The sequence below is a fragment of the Dipteris shenzhenensis genome, chromosome 3 (assembly GCF_047967505.1).
Source record: "Dipteris shenzhenensis isolate YYH24624 ecotype China chromosome 3, Dip_SZ_1.0, whole genome shotgun sequence".
Classification (NCBI taxonomy): Eukaryota; Viridiplantae; Streptophyta; class Polypodiopsida; order Gleicheniales; family Dipteridaceae; genus Dipteris; species Dipteris shenzhenensis.
This window is the reverse complement of record NC_141598.1, coordinates 27,264,405-27,284,017: the sequence shown is the minus strand read 5'-3', so window position 1 is coordinate 27,284,017 and position 19,613 is coordinate 27,264,405. Positions and strand designations below refer to the sequence as shown.

The following is a 19,613-nucleotide window of genomic DNA, read 5'->3' as shown; positions in this document are numbered from 1 at the left end:
TATTGAAGGAAGGCATATTAAAACAAGTATTTATTATTATGCACGATATTTTGAAAAGACTTAAAATATTGCAATGCTCTAGCACGCAAAGGATCCTTTGACACTCCTAGAACTTCCTTCGAGCGATCAATGGAAAAAAGCTTACTCTCACGTAAGATGTGCAAAGTGGTGGCCGATTCAACAACTTTGCCAATCAGCCATCACATTATGTAAACAACTTCAAGCAGCTCTGACCTGGCTCTGAGTCCCAAAACAATGGTGGTGGCCGATTCAACAACTTTGCCAATCGTCCATCACATCATCACATAAATAACTTTGCCTACATGTTGACATGTCGATTTTTTCCGAAGTGTGGAGGTTAAAATTTACCATCCTCACCCCATCGACTTTTGGCGGACGATAGAGCCCATGAATCGGCATTTACCATAGTTAAAAGTGACTTGTGGCTTCCCCATGGCGTGTGTGAACACTACCTTAGTGTGACTCATGACCACTCGATGTCTATAGGGCTCCCCTAAACCCCAACCAATGGACACTCTCCGTTAATGTATGACCATCCTTCATGACCATAGTCATCCCATTACATGTTCATTGATGGCCCTACTCTTGCTTAATTCCTAGAATTGTGGTGGTAACATAACCCCCCCCCTTAATGAGGGTTTTCATCCTCAAAAATGAATTCTGGAAATCTTTTCCGAAGTGTGCTCATCTTTTCCCAAGTTGAACCTTCATTGACTCTATCCTTCCACTTAACCAAACATTCGCACCTAATGGAATGTCTCGTTCTTTTTTATTGGGTATCTAAGATTCTCTCTGGTACATGAGGTAAGGGCGGAGGCTCGATAAGATCTACTAGGACGTCATTGTCGACAACATTGTCATTGGCACTAAGAACTTTTTTAAGCTTACATACATGGAAGATTAGATGTACCTTACTACCTTTGAGTAAATCCAACTTAAAATTGACAAAATTGTCATCGGCACCAAGAGCTTTTTAACGTCTACTTACATGGAAGACTAGATGTACCTTACTACTGTACTACCTTCAAGTAAGGCCAACTTATAAGCAACACTTCCTATCTTTTTAATATTACAAGTGGATAGGAAGTGGTGGACCGCAATAGCTCAGCAATAGTTTATTGCCCTTCTCTTTTATGATTATGAATGCGTAGGAACCCTCAAATAATCTTTATCACCTTCCTCGAAGGTAACTTGCTGGTGTTTCTTGTCGGCATAATGTCTAGCACGGCCTTGGGCCAATCTAACATTGCCTTTAGCTATCTTCAACATCTCATTGAGATATTAAAGAAAGTCTTTACTTTCTACAGTTTCTCTTTCTCAAGTCCTATGGCCATGGGGCTCAAGGTTGGAAACCATACATACACATAAATGGATTGTACAATGCTTTGAACTATTATAAGCAAACTCCAATATAGGGAGAAAATCTTTCTAATTAGTTTGCTTCTTACTCACATATGCACAAAGCATATCTTCTAGGACTTGGTTAACTCATTCAATTTTTCCATCACTTTCAGCATGATTAGCCACCGTTCATACTAAACTGAGTGTCTAATCGCTTCAATATTTCTCTCTAGAAATGGCTATCAAACTTTGCATCTCAATCGCTTAAAATATCAGCTGTTGTTGTTGCTAGCAAGCCATATAAGCAAAAAATGTTCTCGATGAAGACTCAAGCAAACTCCATAATATTCACCATACTTTTTGTCAAAATAAACTGACATATTTTAGTCAGTCACAGTCCACGATTACCCATATCGAATCATGGCTTCCATTGATTCCAGTTAGTCCCACTATAAAGTCCGTGGAGACACTTTCTTATTTTCCATCTAGAATCTTTAATGGATTCTGAGTACCACCTATTTTGAGACATTGTGCCTTTTTTTGTGTGGACATTGTGCCTTATTGGTCTGGCACTTATGGCACTTTATAACATAATCTTAGGTGTCCTTATGTAGACCAGACTAATAAATTTTCCTTTTAAATAATGAGTAGGTTTTTTGTATTCCAGGGTAACTAGCACTCGAATTATCATGATATTAATAAAGAATTTGGTGCCATATGTTCAAGTTCAAAGGTATACAGTCTCTACCTTTGTAGAGTTCCATTGCACCTTTTCATCACTTATTAGTGAAATGTTTCTCCTTGAGACATTGTTTGAAACATTTTGCTTTTTGTGGCTATGCTCATCTATTTTCAAGGCCAACTTCATTGAACTTTTTTGAAGTAGAGGCTAAGGGTGAGGGATCCCTCCTTTTTATTGCATGCCACACTTGGGAATAATGCAGATCAACTTCACATTTACCCCTTAGTGATTCCAACAATTTACTCTTTAGTTGAGTAAAACTCAACTCATTTAACATGGGTGCATGACTCAGCAAGTCTACCACCACATTAAAATGACCTTTTTATATATATAACTTGAAAGTCAAACTCCTAGAGCATTTCTGCTCAGTAGGCTATACAATATCTCAACTCCTTTTGAGAAGATAGCCATTTGATGCTCTCTTGATCAAAGACTATCTCAAAATGGGCACCGTACAAATAATGTCACTTTAAAGCATGTACAATATAATACAACAACTGTTCATAAGCTGAACACTTCCGTTAAGCATTATCAAACTTTTTGCTTTCAAATAATGTCACTTTAAAGCATGTACAATATGATACAACTCTTGTTCATAAGCTAAACACTTCCGTTGAGAATTATCAAACTTTTTGCTTTTAAATGCTATCAGCCAAACTCCTCGCAAAAGGACAACACCAACAGCAACATCGCTTGCATCCGCTTCAACCACATATGGACTACTAGCAATTGCTACTTTCAATTTCTCGTGGGGTTCACCCCATGAGATGGTCTTTCCCTTCCCCTTTAATTGATCCATCATGGGAACAATAATCTTTGCATATACTTACGATAAAAGCTTGATTATCCTAGAAAATTTTGCAATTCAGCTAGGTTTGTCAGAGCAGACCATTTCAAACTAGCGTCACTTTGATTAAGGATGGCCATACATACTCTAGCAAAGACGATATGGCCCAAAATGGGATTTCTTTTGACAAAGAATTCACATTTAACTCAGTTTCTGCAAGTTCAAGAGAACAAACATTCACATTGGCAAGCAACATATATGCAACAATTGAAAATTAAAAATTGTGAATCTCCTTATCAAGGTTTTCATCAAGAAGTTATTAGCAACTTCAGTACCACTTCAATGAGTTCATCAAAATTGAAACTTCAAAAGTACCAATGAAGAACACATGCTTTTAGCCACCATGACATCCTATAATCCTCTTGTAAAGAGCATTGTAATTAGCACTTATTGGAAATCCTAGATAAATGATATTCACCACTTCAAGGCTACGTAAAATTAAAACGCCACCACCACCAATAGCGTCACCTGCTACAAAATAGTAAGAATTTCCAACTTTCAATTACGAATCAAAATTTGACAATAATTTGGAAGATTATTCAAAAGAAGAAATTCCAGTACAAGAAGATCCAAATCTACAAAAACTATGAAAAGGAATTCCATATCTATAAAATGTATAAAAAGAATTCCCAAAATAGTATCAACCTTATGCAAGGGACTATAATTTCTAGCATCTCATAACTATTCACAAAGAGACAATCAAGCTTACACTCACAGACAATATGATTTAGTTCAAAAACCGATCCCAATTTAGATGAAAAAAAGTAAAAATAGTTGCCAACCTTACACGAGTTTGCAACATGCAATTAGTCTTTCTAACTATGGAATCGTGTGTGCTTGCACACGCTTGCATGTGCGCCCTTGCATGTGTGAGCATGTGTGTGAGTGTACATGTGTTCGTGCATGTGTGTGTGTGTGGGGGGGGTGGGGGGGTGGGATTTGTGTTGGCTGTTTGGTTAGTTGCTACTGCTACTATTGTGGTTGGTTGTGGGGTCACTCCTTAAATCCTTGGGGATGGATTTGTAAAGAGTTCGTCCAACAAATTGGTCACTTCAGTTGTGCTGCTTGCCTCTTTATGCAAATAGGCACAGGTACATGCCCCCACTTAATATGCTTTTTACTTGCCCAACCATAGCTTCACCTAGTCATGAATGTGTCAAGTTAGTAGCTTGCCTAGCTTATTTTTTATCTTTCCCTCCTATTGGATATTTTAGTGCTTTTTTATCAACTACCTAGGCATGCAATGTTACAGCGTATTCAACTGTGTTTGTTAGCACTGCCTTTAGGCAGCGCTCTAGGTACACTTTTCTTAAAAAAAGTGTCCCACACACTTTGTTGCCACGTGGCCCCTTCTATTTTAGTTCTCTCTCTCTCCTCTCCCCTCTCTCTCTCTCTCTCTCTCTAGAGATGAGGCTTTTAGTAAGTTCAAAGAATGGCATGTAATGGTCAAGAAAGAAACGGGGAGGAAGGTAAGAAGTTGAGATTAGACAGAGGTGGAGAGTTCACATCAAGTGAATTCAAAAGTTACTGCAAAAGTAATGGGATCAAGAGGTAGAAACCCCCGCCACATACACCACAACAAAATGGAGTAGCAGAGTGCAAGATGCGCACCATCTTTGAAATGGGTAGGAGTATGATGAAAGGGAAAGATTTGCCAAAGACTTTCTAGGCTGAAGCATGTAACATGGCAGTTTACATTTTGAATCATAGCTACACGAAGGCTATGAATGGGATGACTCCATTGCAGGCCTTTTCGGGTAAGAAACCTTCAGTTGCACATTTCAGAGTTTTTGGATGTGACTGTTTTGTGCATGTCCCTAATGCTAACAGGACCAAATGGGAACCGAAGAGCTGGAAGTGTATTTTCTTGGGCTACAATGAAGAGGCAAAGGGTTACCGTCTCTATAATCCACACTTTTCGAGAATGCAAATGTGTGCAATGCATGCAAAATTTGAATGCTGATTGGCCCTCCAATGGGGAAGAGCGCCCTCGTGAGAGTATTCGACCTCTCTCTCTCTCCCCTCTCCTCTCCTCTCCTCTCCTCTCCCCTCCCCTCCTCTCTCCTCTCTCCTCTCCCCCCCCCGTCTCTCTCTCTCTCTCTCTCTCTCTCTCTCTCTCTCTCTCCCCCCCACTCTCTCCCCCGCTCTCTCTCTCTCCCCTCTCTCCCCCGCTCTCTCTCTCTCCCCTCTCTCCCCGCGCTCTCTCTCTCCCCTCTCTCCCCCCTCTCCCCCCCCTTCTCTCTCTCTCTCTCTCTCTCTCTCTCTCTCTCTCTCTCTCCCCCTCACACACACACACACACACATGGAGTTTGCAAATCATTCAAACTTTCCTATACACGGCTTCCATCACATGTGTTGCAAAATAATCATTTATTCATCTTGACAATTGTTTTCCTTTTACAAAACCAACTTGAAGGTAGTGCTCACGAGTACTTGTACTCCCTTGTTCTAATAGGGAGAAAAATAAGTTACTCACCTTGGAGTCATTGTCTTTACTCGTGACATATCCCTAGCCTTGTAGCCGGGGGTTTCCATTTTCCGAGCAAAAATCCCCGAGCAACGAGCAGACAAAAGGTGGGAGGGGTCAAAATATATAGGCTCAAGTCATTTTTGGGGAACAAAAAATTCCAAATTATTTCAAGGAATATGTAAGTAAATATGAAACATTGATAAATAGATATAGATATAAATATACCTTTATATAATATACATATATAATGTCCAAGTGGTAACTTATTTTATGACTTTCAAAAATCCTTTCTTTTGCTTTCACCATTGCTGGGATCATAAAATTTTGAGCAAATATCCTCTTTACAGTTCCTGAGGATGACCTAGGAAAAATAAATAGTACCTTTTTAATAGACCTCTAAGTGTATTTTGCCAGAGGAATATGGTTTGAAGAGCTTGTCTCAACCCTATTCTGCCGGCGAAATACCCTTGGAGAGCCTACGTAGAAGGGGTCATAACTTTTGCTCCTTAGCTCAGATTGAGGAGCTGTAAAAAGGAAAAATGTTCAAAATTTTATGATCTATGCAATGGTAGTCTTGAAACTATACTTTTTATAGTTATAAAAGAGAAAATTTAAAAATTTCAAGATGTATATGAAGTTACAACTTCTCCCTAATTCATATTATGGTAGAAAGGAAATCAATAGAGACCACATTTCCTTAAAAGTACTTAGGTTTAGAGAATTGGGAATATTTTTAAAATCCTTACCTTGCCTTCCCATATTTGATAATGCATTAGAGATTAATTTATGATTGATTATAATGGCTTCAAGTATGAGGTTTCCAATATCTTTTTCGTACTCATCCAAGGAATATGGTATACATTATTACATGAGAGCTTCAAATATGGGATTGCTAAAGATTAGGGAAACTCTTTAAATTGATTGAATTACCAAAATCCTCAAAAGAGAGTATGGTAGGGAGGTATTTGTAGGAGTTTCTAAAGTGTTCACTATTTGTTCATATATAGATGATGTTCTCTAAAATGAGGGTTATAATGAAAAATAAGTAAGCATATGGTTCCATAAATGAGAAATTAAGAAAGAATTATATATTCCTTTGAGAAATATACAAGCATGGTTGGTGTCAAAATTTATCGCTCGGACTTTTTTGCTCGTAGGTTTTTGCTCGAAAACTGTGCACATCCCTTGTAGCCAAGCTTCCTCTAAACAAAGATCTTCACGTTTGGTAATGATTTTAATTCCTAGGAATTGTCATCTCATGTGTTCGGCTCCTACAAATCGTCATATTACAAATACTCATCTTTCATGGGTAGCTTGAATGTTCAGGCCTCTTTGGCCTCGATGATGGTTATTCTCTTGCCTTTTGTTTTGAAGGCCTTGGTGCCTACATTGTAGGTGTGTTGATGGCTTTGACTACAACCACTCAATCAAACACAAAGCTCCATGGGAGCTCTTGGATTCATGCATCTTCATTGACTTGGCATTGGGCCGAAAAAGTAAGTTCACTTGCAGGTGGACATTGAGGGGGAGTGTTAGATATCAATGCTCCACTCTCATGTAACTATGCAGGAACCAGCTAACTCTACTTGTAAGCTCCCATATGAGGAGAAGGCATTTGAGTAGCTCGGTTATCCGGTAGGTCCTGGTTTGGACACCAGATGGGGGCCATGTGTGGCCTGATGGCTGGACAGATTCAAATAGAGTTGGCACACTGCCAACTAGGCTACATGCAAGTGCGAGACGGCATCCCATGACTGACCGCACTGAGGGTAGATGGAGCATTTCTCGAGGTAGCCCACTCTCGGGTTGCGGGGCCCGTTTGGAGCCCTAGATGATCCCGGATGGCTCTAGGCCGAACGGAGTCCATAGGTTAGTTGCTCTATTTTAGCGCATGGTTGGGAGGCAGCGCCATCTATTGTATCAGTTTTACAGTAATCAAATTTTTGATTCTCCATACTATCTACTTTTCTCTCTTGCATATGAGATCCTGTTATCTGTTGAGCACCGACGTATTATTTTCTCACACTTGCCCCTAGTGCAAGGTCAGCCAACTTTAGGAGTCGATGCATACGCTTCAAGAGCTTGTCATTCACACTATAGTATGCTTCGCTCCATTTCTTCTGAAAGTCAGCATTCGACAACTTGTTGTGACTTCATTCGTTGCCTTGTCATCAAACATATTACGAAAACTAGAGAAGGAAAGGAAAAACTGTCCCATTATTGATCCTTACCTTCCACATCACTTGTGCGATGACTGAAAGAGGGTTTTTGTACCAATGCACTTTCGTAGTAGTTGCCTTCTTCCTATGGGCATCCAGCCACTATTTTTGCTCAGTTGACAATCTTGGGTGGATTGCCACATCTGATACAACACCCAATACTCTAGCCTTGCAAATGAGGTCTAGAAAAGTGGTGGTGACAACCCCCTTCTATGCTAGCATGGAGTCGAAAGCAACCTATTAAGCGATCTTTCAGCGAGGGCAAGGCAGCTAAAGACACAGTGCATTTATCAGGAATCATCGAACTCACCTGTTTGTCCTTGATAACGCAGACAACAACTCTCCATCTTCCGAGGGCACCTCCACAAAATGGCATTGGACACGTATATGCCTGCGCTCGTCATTAGGAAAGGTTGGCACTCAAAAGAAAAAAAAGAATTCATGAGTTGAAAACAAATGAAACGTGGCCACTAATGTTGAATCACCCAAATCAATGGACTACAATACTTACATGTCCTTATCTCAGTCATCCACCCTGTGTGGTGATGGTTCCCATCCCAAATATAAAATAAGGAATTCAGACTGCCCACTCTATGTTCCTAATTTCTCTCTCAAATTTTTTGTGCTTCTGGAGCTAGTGCGCATTCCACTCCCTTTTCACATCCTCATCCATGTCTCTCTTTTGCATCTTTGGTGTGGCGGTGGACATGATGAAGACACCCAAACCCAGAAAGTACCCACTTGAGAAGAATGTTTCTTGCATCTCTTGGGTGCGGGATGTGATTTGGCGGTGACAAATAGTGGGCATTGGGAGCAATCAACACAAGGGGGTCGGGGGAAGAGGGACATTTTTTTCCACCTACAAAGGAAATTTTTTATTTAGCCCAAACATTAGTTCTCACTCTGTTCTTTGATATTATAAACCTTCAAAAGATTGAACTACTCACAGTAAATGATTGTAGTTGGTGGTCCTCGATGCACTCCCGCACGATTGTCATGTCACAGGAGTCGTCTCCCCAACAACACCCTCCTCATCATCATCCTTGGACTCCTCTCTGGCCAGTCGCTTTGATGAACGTCGACCTTTGCCTTTGCTGCATCGTCCCCAAGAAGAGGGTGTGCTCACACTTTCGCTATGCTCGCTGGAGGAACTATTCTTGTTTCCTCCTCCTCCTCCTCTTTGATTGAACTCTCTTCCATCACAAGTTTCCTCTTTCCTTTGGAATCGTGCTTAGAAGCATCAGCGGTAGCCCCAGCAGATGTCGCCAAGGCTCCATGGAGGTCCGAGGACAAACCTCCCATCAATGATGCACCGATAAGAGTCTGCACGTCCAAGGGATCGAGCCAAATTGTCCTTCTTCATCTAGCTCCCCCTTGTGTTGAAGTAGTAACCCTATGACCACATAGTCTTCCTCTTGCAGAAGTTGCACCCCCCGTCAAAGGCGCATGTCCTCATCATCAGGCTGGGCTATATCATCAAGTCTCTATTTACAGAAATTGGTAAAATCATCAAGTCTCTATTTACAGAAATTGGTAAAATAGCCTCTTGTCCAAAGGCACAGGTAAACCATACAGGGCCAACCCAATGGCAACTACATGCAAATGTATTTTCTTTGCATTCTTAGAAGCAACATAACGCGTAGTTGAACGGACAACCTGGCTCAGGTTCAAGCATATGGTATGTGGTGCTTGCGCTAAAAGTGATGAAGGCATGGAGTCCAGGCTCTTGAAGATGAAGCAAAGATGTGCTTACAGATTTTTCCATGGGAGCCTCTTCCCAAGCGGTCGATGATGAAAGCAGATGCTTTATCTTCAAGATGTCGACAACAAGGCCTGCTTCAGGGGTAGATCTGGTGAACCACATGCGCCGCAATGGTGGTGGAGATCTATGAAATAACTGGATATGTTTTGACCACGTATAGTGCATATGCGTGTGGACAATGATGGTTGCTCATGTATATGATCCTAGGTAAGGCAAATGCTAGTGAGATGCTAGTATTCCTACATTCCCTCCACACCGAAAGGATGATGCTTATGCCTAACTTTAGTTGTATGATGCAGCGTCTAAGAGTTGATGATTGTTGTCGTGTGCGAGATGAAAGAGGACACTGAGGCTCAGATCATTTTCTGGTCGAAGCTAAATGATGTCATGGAGAAGTGTGGGCACCCCACTGCAAACTTTGAAGGCTTCATGGCAGATGAGGCTAGCGCGAGCTGGAGGGCAATATGAATAGTCTTCAATAATGGACCAGAGAACGTGATGCATTGTCGGGAAAGGTCTTGCCTTTTCCATTGGGAGCAAAGCCTACAGATCCACACCTCCCAGTACGTGCATAGGAGCTTCCAAGACGAGCACAAACGCTTGTGCCGATTGTGGAGGTGTGCATCGACAGAGGAGGATGCAACCACACAGCAAAGGTACATTCGGGCTTGGTCGGCCATAGGGAAGGTTTCTGATTCAAACATCCTTGTGATGGATTGTTGGTTGAGCTAATGGCATGTTTGATATCTGCGTTGGCGGAAGCACTTTGTTAGTGTGAGCATCCATTCACAAATACAAAATTTTATTTTCCCACCAAATTTTGCAAACGAACCAGTCAACTGTACTTCACTCTTGATAAGACGCGGACATATCGCACGTGCCCATGACAAACCTTGCTGAGCCTGGACATGCAAGTGGGCTGGCTGCCCAACGAATCAAGGGGACATTGAATCTGTACGATGAGTGACTTGGCCAATGCATTGTTGTTGCAAAACACCAAGCGGCGCATTCATTGGAGGGAAGTACCATGGTGCCGACCCTAGTGCAGAGAACCTTGTGAGGCGAGCTCACCAAGGCAAAAGCCCAACCCTTGTAGCAACGTCGATGATGGTGGAGGGTGTCATAAGCGGCACTCCTATGCATCAAGATCTTGAATCTAGGGGCGCCAACATAACAGTGGCTCGAAAGCATAAAAGCATCAATAAGGTAACAATAGAGGAGGAAAATGCCACTCACACGCCAAAATTTGTGGCAACAAACCAGCCTTGCAAGAAAGGAGCAAGACAACTCAACTTTGAAAGTGCAGCGGAACAAGTGGAAATGGAGCCCACAACGGTTGATACATCCTTTGAAGAAGGTGATGGAGGCTGAAGTTCACAATATCATATGGGCAATTAGAAGGATTCCACCATGCAGCAGAGTGCAATGTTAAGGATGGCTAGGGGCACGACAAGGAAAGTGCAAGAAAAATATCAAGAACATAGCAGTAGGAGTGCCAGCTCCATCCTTTTGGGGGATGATTGAGTGGTCCACCTCGCAAGGGCAATCAAGCAATCAATCGAGCTCGCGAAGGCAATACATGTGGTTCTGCAATGACCATGTGGACCATACTTGGAATATATGCTCCTCGATCAAAAATTCCCTGGCCAGAGTTATGCAAGTATGGCCAATAGCTCGTGGAACAAATCTCAGTGAGAATGAGATAAACTCCCTAGAGACGGGATGATTGTTTCTACACAAGGCATCGATAGAGTGTCATTCAAATGCATCTGCACCAAGATATCGATCGAGAGTCTCGAAAGCTGTAGCTATAAAGATCAATCATCGCCCTTGCTCTAGAAGCAACAGTAAAGGGCCACACAGTATTGAAAGCCTTGAAACATGAAGTTTTCAAGATAGAGACTGAAAACTCTAGAGTGATGGGGGAAAGTTATAATGTTGACGTTGCCAAGAACCCAGCATGTAGTTGTCATGATTTCATGGATCGAGTGATAGAGGGGAAGGCATTCCTTGCATGCAAGCATTTGTATTTTGTGTACCTCCGTGTGTTTGGGATGGATGCCAATACGAACATATTCATACACCAACCCATGCTTTCAGATGACAATTTGCAAGTCAATTTCGACAACAAGAGAACATTTCCCAAAACCCCAAATATGTAGCAAAACTATTTATTTGCTTTTTTCCTTGGAACATAATTCTAGGCGCAATTATGTATCATACACCAATATCATGGAGAAATTTGGAGTGTTGTATCCTTTGTAATGTTGGGTTTGATTCACCAAAAAAATGTGTGATTAGCATGGACTTGAATGCATTGCTTGTTCTTCTTTTGTAGAAGTATTATTGATCTTAATGGTTTATTCCTTTTACACTAAACTAGAGCACAAACCTTAAACCATCATTGTTAATTGGCCAATGATTGCAAAACCCATCATGCAAAAAAAGAATGCAAGGCTTTTGAGTTTACAAAGCACATGCCGTGTACAATTGCTAAAGACCAGAGAGAGAGAGAGAGAGAGAGAGAGAGAGAGAGAGAGAGAAGGGGGGGGAGGGGGGGTTAGAGAGTTATATGCACTCACACGCGCGCACACACACACACAAAGAGAGAGAGAGAGAGAGAGAGAGAGAGAGAGAGAGAGGAGGGAGGGAGGGAGGGATGGAGGGGGGGAGAGAGAGAGAGAGAGAGAGAGAGAGAGAGAGAGAGAGAGAGAGAGAGAGAGGGAGGGAGGGAGGGAGGGAGGGAGGGAGGGAGGGAGCAGTTTTAATGTGGTAGGGACAATCCCAAGATGCCTCAAAGGCATATCCCACGATCCAAGTTTTGAACCCAGGTGGACTCAACCTTGAATAGTTGAGAGAGATGTGTGTGTGTGTGTGTGTGTGTGTGTGTGTGTGAAACTCTCTCTCTCTCTCTCTCTCTCTCTCTCACACACACACACACACACACACACACACACACGTCTCACACACACACACACACACACATGCACACAGGTTTGGGAGGGACTGAGAGAGATAGAGAGAGAGAGAGAGAGAGAGAGAGAGAGAGAGAGAGCAGTTTTAATATGGTAGGAACAATCTCAAGATGCCTCAAAGGCATATCCCATGATCCAAGTGTTGGGCACAAGTGGACTCAACCTTGAATAGTTGAGAGAGATGTCACAAAGAGAGAGAGAGAGAGTGAGTGAGAGAGAGAGAGAGAGAGGACTAACTAGAATAGGTAAAATAAGAAATAGTGGGTTGCCAAAAAAAACTCGCTCCTCGCACACTCTCCACACACATATGCTAGAAGCATAGAGATGCATATTTTTAACACTCATGCACGATGCATGGTAAGAATTGTGGAGATACACATGCCCAACCGTGCAAATGATATCAATCCACATAAAACTTTGCAAGGACAAGTACATTACTCTTTCATGCCTATACAAAGTATCATACCCATCGGACACACATACATATGCTAGAAGCACACCAATGCATGCTTTTAACACTCGAGATGCATGGTAAGAATTGTGGAAATACACATGCCTGTCGACCATACAAATTATACCAGATCCATATGAACTTTGCAAGAACAAGTATCTTACTCTCATTAAGGCCGATGCAAAGTGTCACACCCATTAGACAAACACCTATGCTAGAAGAATGCTTTTTTTTGCATTCATGCATGATACATTTTAAGAGAGCAGAAATAGGCATGCCCAACCGTGCAAAACATATCTGATCCACATCAAGCTTTAAAGAATAATGGGCTTAATCTCATTAAGGTCTTGCAAAGTATCATAGCCATTGAATCCACACATGCTTTTAACATTCGTGCATGATGCTTGGTAAGAATTGTGGAAATACTCATGCCAAACCATGTGAATGGTATTTGATCTACATCAAACTCTAGAAGCACAATGATCTTACTCTCATTAAGACCAATTCAAAGCATCATTTGCATCGAGCACACACACATATGCTAGAAGTGCACCGATGCATATTCTTAACACTCATGCATGATGCAAGAAATGGTTGCCCTCTCTTCATAAGAAATGGCGGTCAAGAAATGGTTGTCATTTTGTGCTGCCATTTGTTTTTTTTTAAATGGCAAATAGGAAAATATTGCCATTTCTTCCCAAGAGATGGCAATTTAGGAATGGATTGCCATTTCTAAGTGCCATTTCTACCAAATATATGGAACTCTGAGAAAAGTGTCATTTCATACATAAGAAATGACAAAAATGAAAATTGGGTGCCATTTCCTATTGCCATTTCTACCTAGTTTTCCTATAGTGTGTTGGCCGGGATGCTATTTACACACTAAAGAGAATAATTTTTTAACGTCAGACCGTAAGGCAAGGCCCTCACGGGGTCATCATATGTCAACCTTGGAGAGAGAGAGAGAGAGAGAGAGAGAGAGAGAGAGAGAGAGAGAGAGAGAGAGAGGTGGTAGTGAGGTGTGGGTGTGTATGGATGCAATCATCAGGGAATCTGAGAGGATTGCACATACATAGGAAGAAAATGGGTATCATGGAATATTGAAAAGAGTTCAAAGAAAGAGCCATGTGAAGTGTCGGGCCTCAGGGCTTTAGATGGTCCATTGTGTATACATGCATTCAAGAATCACCCTTGTCACAATTGGAAGTGCACAAACATATTGTAATGTTGTCATGATTGAGGAAGCAAAAGGGAGAGACATAGAATGGTGCATTGGCAAGGTGCAATTGAGTGTGATCAAAGATGAAGCATGGAAACTTGAAAGGAGTAAACTTGACCTACACTCAATCAAAGATGAAGTGCATGGAAACTTGAAAGGAGTAAACTTGACTCGATTGTCTAGAGCTTATATGGTATGTGGAATTTAAAGTATAAACAAAGTTTGAGCTGATATTTTGGTAACATATATCGGCGGCAAGGGGAGGGGTAAGAGTGGTCTGTGAATCAATATTCATGAAAAACATTTTTCTACAACAATACACAATTTTTGTCATGGAAAATTAATCATTCATCCAAAATTCAAAAGTTCTTCCTACACAATAAGGACTTGACCATTAATCGCAAAACAAGAACTTCAAACCTTCTATAGTTCAATTCAAGCATTCAAATATCTAATAAGGAGACTAAAAAACTATTAATCGCAAAACTACAAGTGAAAAACCTTTTAGCGTGCAAATGCAAACATTCGCAAGGAAACTTCATTGTTGTTGATTAATCTCCCTCCCTCCATCCAAGCACACCTTACAAGGCAATTGAACCTCACTAGAATAACTAATTTTGATTACCTCTTTGTACCATAACATGGATAGGAGCCTCTAATGGTGGGTAATACATGTAAACTATTAGTATTTTGGAGATGCTCAACCCTCAAACCCTAAAACCAATTCCTAATACTAGCAGGGATTCGTGAACATGGGGAGGGATTAGTTGATTGAATTTTAGATTTTTCCCTATCAAGGGGGACATTTTAGTACTAGTATTTTAAAATTGAGAACAATATAGATACAAATCAAATACTTTAACATCTTCTAATAACAAATTATAAATAATTTACTTTTTCTTTTATGGGCTAAAAGACTACATATCCTTAGAAATGGTTATCTCATGGACACATCTCCACTTGACAATAAACGTTGATTTTTTGTGAACAGTCCAAGTGACATGTGGTGTGTATGTGAAGAAGCAAACCACATCAATGCTCATAAACACTTAATGTATTTTGCTATTGGTTGTAAGTACCAAGAACATACTTGGATTTGCCTCATCTTTCTTCATGCAAAGGCTAGTTGTTTCTAGTTAACACAGTTGACAAATCACATATGTTAAGCACATGAAATGGATGAGATTCAAGGGTCACCTATTATTATGAAAAAAGATCTCTTTCTAGGAAAGGATGGAGGCAAAGGCAAAGCCTAATTGGATCAAGAGGTCCCATTGTGAAAATGACTTCAAAATTGTATTAAAAAGAAAAATAAGAAAAGTACAACTGTAAAAAAAAAATCCGACTGCCTTCTTGTACAAAGACATGAACATCTAGTCCCAAATATGGCCCATGATTTTGAAAGCTTCATGTCTCTGCCCAAAAAACTGCTCTTCAAATTCCGAGATGTGCAAATTCAAAAGGCCTCTTATCACTTGCCAAAGTTCATACATAAGATCATTCAAGCCTCCTTTGTCCCTCAATAATGCCATCTTCCATTTTAGTTTGATGTAAACATGAATACTTCCATAGATCAAGAGTTGTCAAAAAGGTAAAAAAAAGAGGCCCCATTGTGTGGAGGGCCTATAAGAGGCTTGTTCCACGCACTTGAAGACATAAAAAATCACATGCTTCCTTCTAGCTTGGGGGGCTAGTAAGAGGGCCCTTCCAACACACTTGAAGGCATCGAAAATCAGCGGTTTCCTTCTGGTCTGAGGCCGCATTGTGTGGGGGGCAAGTAAGAGGGCCCTTCCATGTACTTGACATTAAAAATCACCTATTTCCTTTTAGTTTGGGGCAGTGATGTTACGAGCATGTTGCTTAAGCTAGCAACAACTAGTGTTGACTAGTGACTAGATGATTTGGTGTCGGGGGTCACAGCATTGGCAAGCACCGCCTGGGTGCATGAGTACAGAACAGATGGAGAGTTGCCACGATGACTAGTGTGTGTGACGCTTTCTGGAGTGATCTGCAAGGGCAACAATCATCAGCGGTCGCCACTTTGGTGACTGGATGAGCGAGCGAGTGAGTGTCGGGGGTCGCAGAGTGAGCGAAGCACCATGTGGCAAACAACAACAAGTGAGGTGAATACTCGTTGAGCGTGGAAGAGGCCTCTAATAATGTATATAAGAGAGCCCTTTTACACCGGATCCCCTGCCACGTCATCATCCCTGTCGTCTACGTACTTTGTTGCAACTTATGAGCTTCAGAGCTCGCCATCGCCATAGCCATCGCCGGGTCTTGCTGGCCTGCTTGCTTCCCCCCCGGTGCCTTTGACAGAGCCCGGATTCCCTATCTTATTTGTCGACAGTCCAGTCCCCTTCCGTTTATTCATTTGCTACCCACCTTTTCTCGACTTCTAAGCCTCTTACGTGAGAGTTGGGTTTGTCATGCACCATCCTCCAAATGAATTTCAATCGGATGTCGAAGGAAGGCTTTTCTTCCGACTCCTGAGAAAACACAATTTCCTCTGCGTTTCTGTCATTTAATAAGCCGTAGACTTAGATACAGCTGATAGGAAATGGCGGGCATAAAATTGCCTGCTTTTCTTGAATCTCCCACCTTCCAACTTTTTCCATGTGGATATAGACGCTCACACTCTTCTGCTGTCGCCCCTCCGGCTTTGCCACTTAGCTCAAATGCAACGCTATTTCTTTCTCCTGCTTTGTCGATCACTTCCTCCAAAGACCATACTCGCCCTCAGGTCTCTAGAGGTGGAAAATCACCGCCTAGTCTGAAACATCATGTGGGATGCCGCAGAACTGCAGCACTTACGAAATGGAATCAAGGGAAGCACGCGAAGCTTAGAGAGCTTGGTGCCCCAGGATATCTGCAGGTTTCGGCAAACTCAAAAGCAGACAATCCCATTCCTTCAGAAATGTCATTGGAGAACGCTTTGAAGCTGTTGGGGGTAGTTGAAGGGGCATCGTTTGAAGAGATTTTGAGAGCCAAAAATGCGATTCTTGGCAGACACAGCGGAGACCAAGAAATCGCAATTCAGGTGTGTCTGCAAGCTCTGATCGGACCAACTATCGATGTCACAAAATTTGGGTCCTTGCTTTATACAATGATATCGAGGGGTGGACGATCACAGTCACTTCAATTAACTTTTGGGCGCAGGTTTTGTGGTTACTGTGTGTAGCGACGCATGTTTAGAAATGGTGGTATACGGATGTTTAGAAATGATAGTATACCAAAGACGGTAGTAACAAAACAGGGTGTCTAGTATTAGTGGGAAGTGGGAAACATTAATAGTGATGTTAATTCTACTGAACAGCACGTCACCTCGTTTTCCTCTCCCACCACATGCAAGACTTTTATATAGGGCACTATATAGAAGCTATGAAATGGACACTCTTGAGCAGGACAGCAAGGCTCACCTGAACCTATTGGTATATATTTCTGGCCATAGTTGCAATTCATGATTTTTGTGAATCATTCTGGAGCTGTTTTCCATGGCTCACAATGCGGTACTATTCACGGGTGAGTCTTTCTTCTTTTGAATCTTCAGGTGATGCTTCTTTGAATTTTTATCGGGCAATCATCGTGTGATGATGTTGATCCAGTAATTGGTAGAATACCTTACATTCTCGTAAGGATTGACTATGCTTTGCTTATGGATTCCCAAATGTCTTTGTCTTGCCTGTTAAGGCTAGGACTTATCACAACAGAATCCAGATAACTAAAGCAGTTTTTTGCCTTGAGTTACATGCAATTTGTGGCTAGGTGCCTGATTGATTATGGCGAGTCCTTTTTCTAAAGCTCCCTTGTTCTATGATTTGATAGTAGGTCTCTTCTTTTCATTTTGTTTCCATCGATTTTGCCTTCAAGATACCTTGCACTCTGGAAACTCTTGGTTGGCAAAATACTTTTTAAATTGGTGCTTACGATGTATGAGTTTCCTTTCGTATTGCACATGTTTTTCTCTAGAGTTATTTTGTTCACTAAGTCTCACGTGGAAGAAGTTTGTGCTGGATTCAGACTTTATGGTATTCCCTGTAGACTGTGGGTGATTTGTCTTTGTGTGTCGCTCATAATTTCTGTCTTTTATGCTTGGGACAAAGCCTTTTTGTCAATCGTATCATCAAATAAAACTATACTCCCTGTATCAAGAATATATTTTATGCTTATATGAATGGTCTTAGTGATAAATGGAAGCTACATGAGAAAGAAAAATTTGGTTTGAGCTACTTGATTTGGAAATTGGTGTGATACAATTCCAGCTAGCTTATGGTCAGGAGTGACTTGCTTGGAAAATTGGTTTGACACCATTCCAGGTAGTATATGGTCATACTCCAACATAGAGTAGCTTTTAGAGATCAGATTGTGCAAGGAAGGCAATATAACTTATAAAGAAAATACTTGGAGACAAATAAAACAATACTGAAGACAATTAATGGCTGAAGAAGATATATATATCACAAACGGAACTTAGTACAAGTGAAGATATGAGAGAAGCTCTGGAGGAAGCAAACGTCAATCCTGACAACTGTAGTGGACTTCTGCACTAGCTCCACAAGTTGGAACTGAACCAAATCTGAGACAGCAAACTGATGCAGGGGTTGCTGCAGATTTGGAATAGAAAGAACATAATCTGGAGCGGAAGTTGGAGGTAGATCTGGAGCAGAAGTTGAGGGCAGATCTGGAGCAGAAGTTGGGACAGATCTGAAGCTGAAAATGAAGGCAGATTTGGAGCAGAAATTGGAGCAGATCTGGAGCAGAAATTGGAGCAGATCTGATGCAGAAAGGAGGGCAGAACTGAAGCAGAAAGGAAGGCAGATCTGGAGCAGAAAGGAGGGCAGAACTGGAGCAGAAAGGAGGGGCAGATCTGAAGCAGAAAAAGGAGGCAGCCAGGAGGCAGAAATTGAGGCAGCAGAGGAGGCAGCCAGGAGGCAGAAGTTGAGGCAGCAGAGGAGGCAGCCAGGAGGCAGAAGTGGCTCAGGGTGTGCAGGTACCTCTGGAGCTGGAAGAGAGGAGATGCCAGAATACCTAGCCCCCCCCCCCTTTAAATAGGAAGGGGCTTTAGTCGGTCAACCAACAGGTTGACCGACCTGGTCAGATTTGACTGACCAGGTCAATGTGGTCGGCCAGAGCTGGTCGGCAGATTTGGTCAGCCAGCAAAAACTTTTTTTTTTAATTTTATTTAATTTTTTTTATTTTGTTTGACCTCCGAACCAGGGCTTTTGACAGATCTTTGGTTGTAGATTTTGCCTCCGATCCAGGGTTTCTTTGACAGGGCTCGGAGAGTCACCAGTGGTGGTTGTACCTGTTTATCCTGTCCTCGAGAATTGGAGATTGCCTAGCTTAACACCCCCTCTCAATGTCCAATGTAGACAGGAGAAGCAAAGAGGTGTTCCATGAGTGATCTATCTTCTTCATCAGCCTTTTTTTTTTTTTTTGAATAAAGGGTTTTCATTTAGATGAAGATGCCTACAAAGTAGGTTCTCATCTTCACTAAATGCTCAGATGATGGTACAAAAAAGAAAGACTTGAAGGAGTGCCCTCGCAGGGGATTTGTTCACTTCCT

At 41.7% G+C, this 19,613-nt stretch overlaps 1 protein-coding gene across 1 annotated transcript in view; it reads left to right on the top strand.

The window, feature by feature from the left end:
• Positions 1-16,247: 16,247 nt before the first annotated feature.
• Positions 16,248-19,613, top strand: part of LOC147903590 (protein CHAPERONE-LIKE PROTEIN OF POR1, chloroplastic-like) — a 28,048-nt gene continuing 24,682 nt past the window's right edge. Inside the window, exon 1 of the mRNA XM_087400132.1 lies at positions 16,248-17,087. Coding sequence (XP_087256258.1) covers positions 16,608-17,087 — 480 coding nt within the window. The 5' untranslated portion in view covers positions 16,248-16,607. The remainder of the gene's footprint in view (positions 17,088-19,613) is intronic.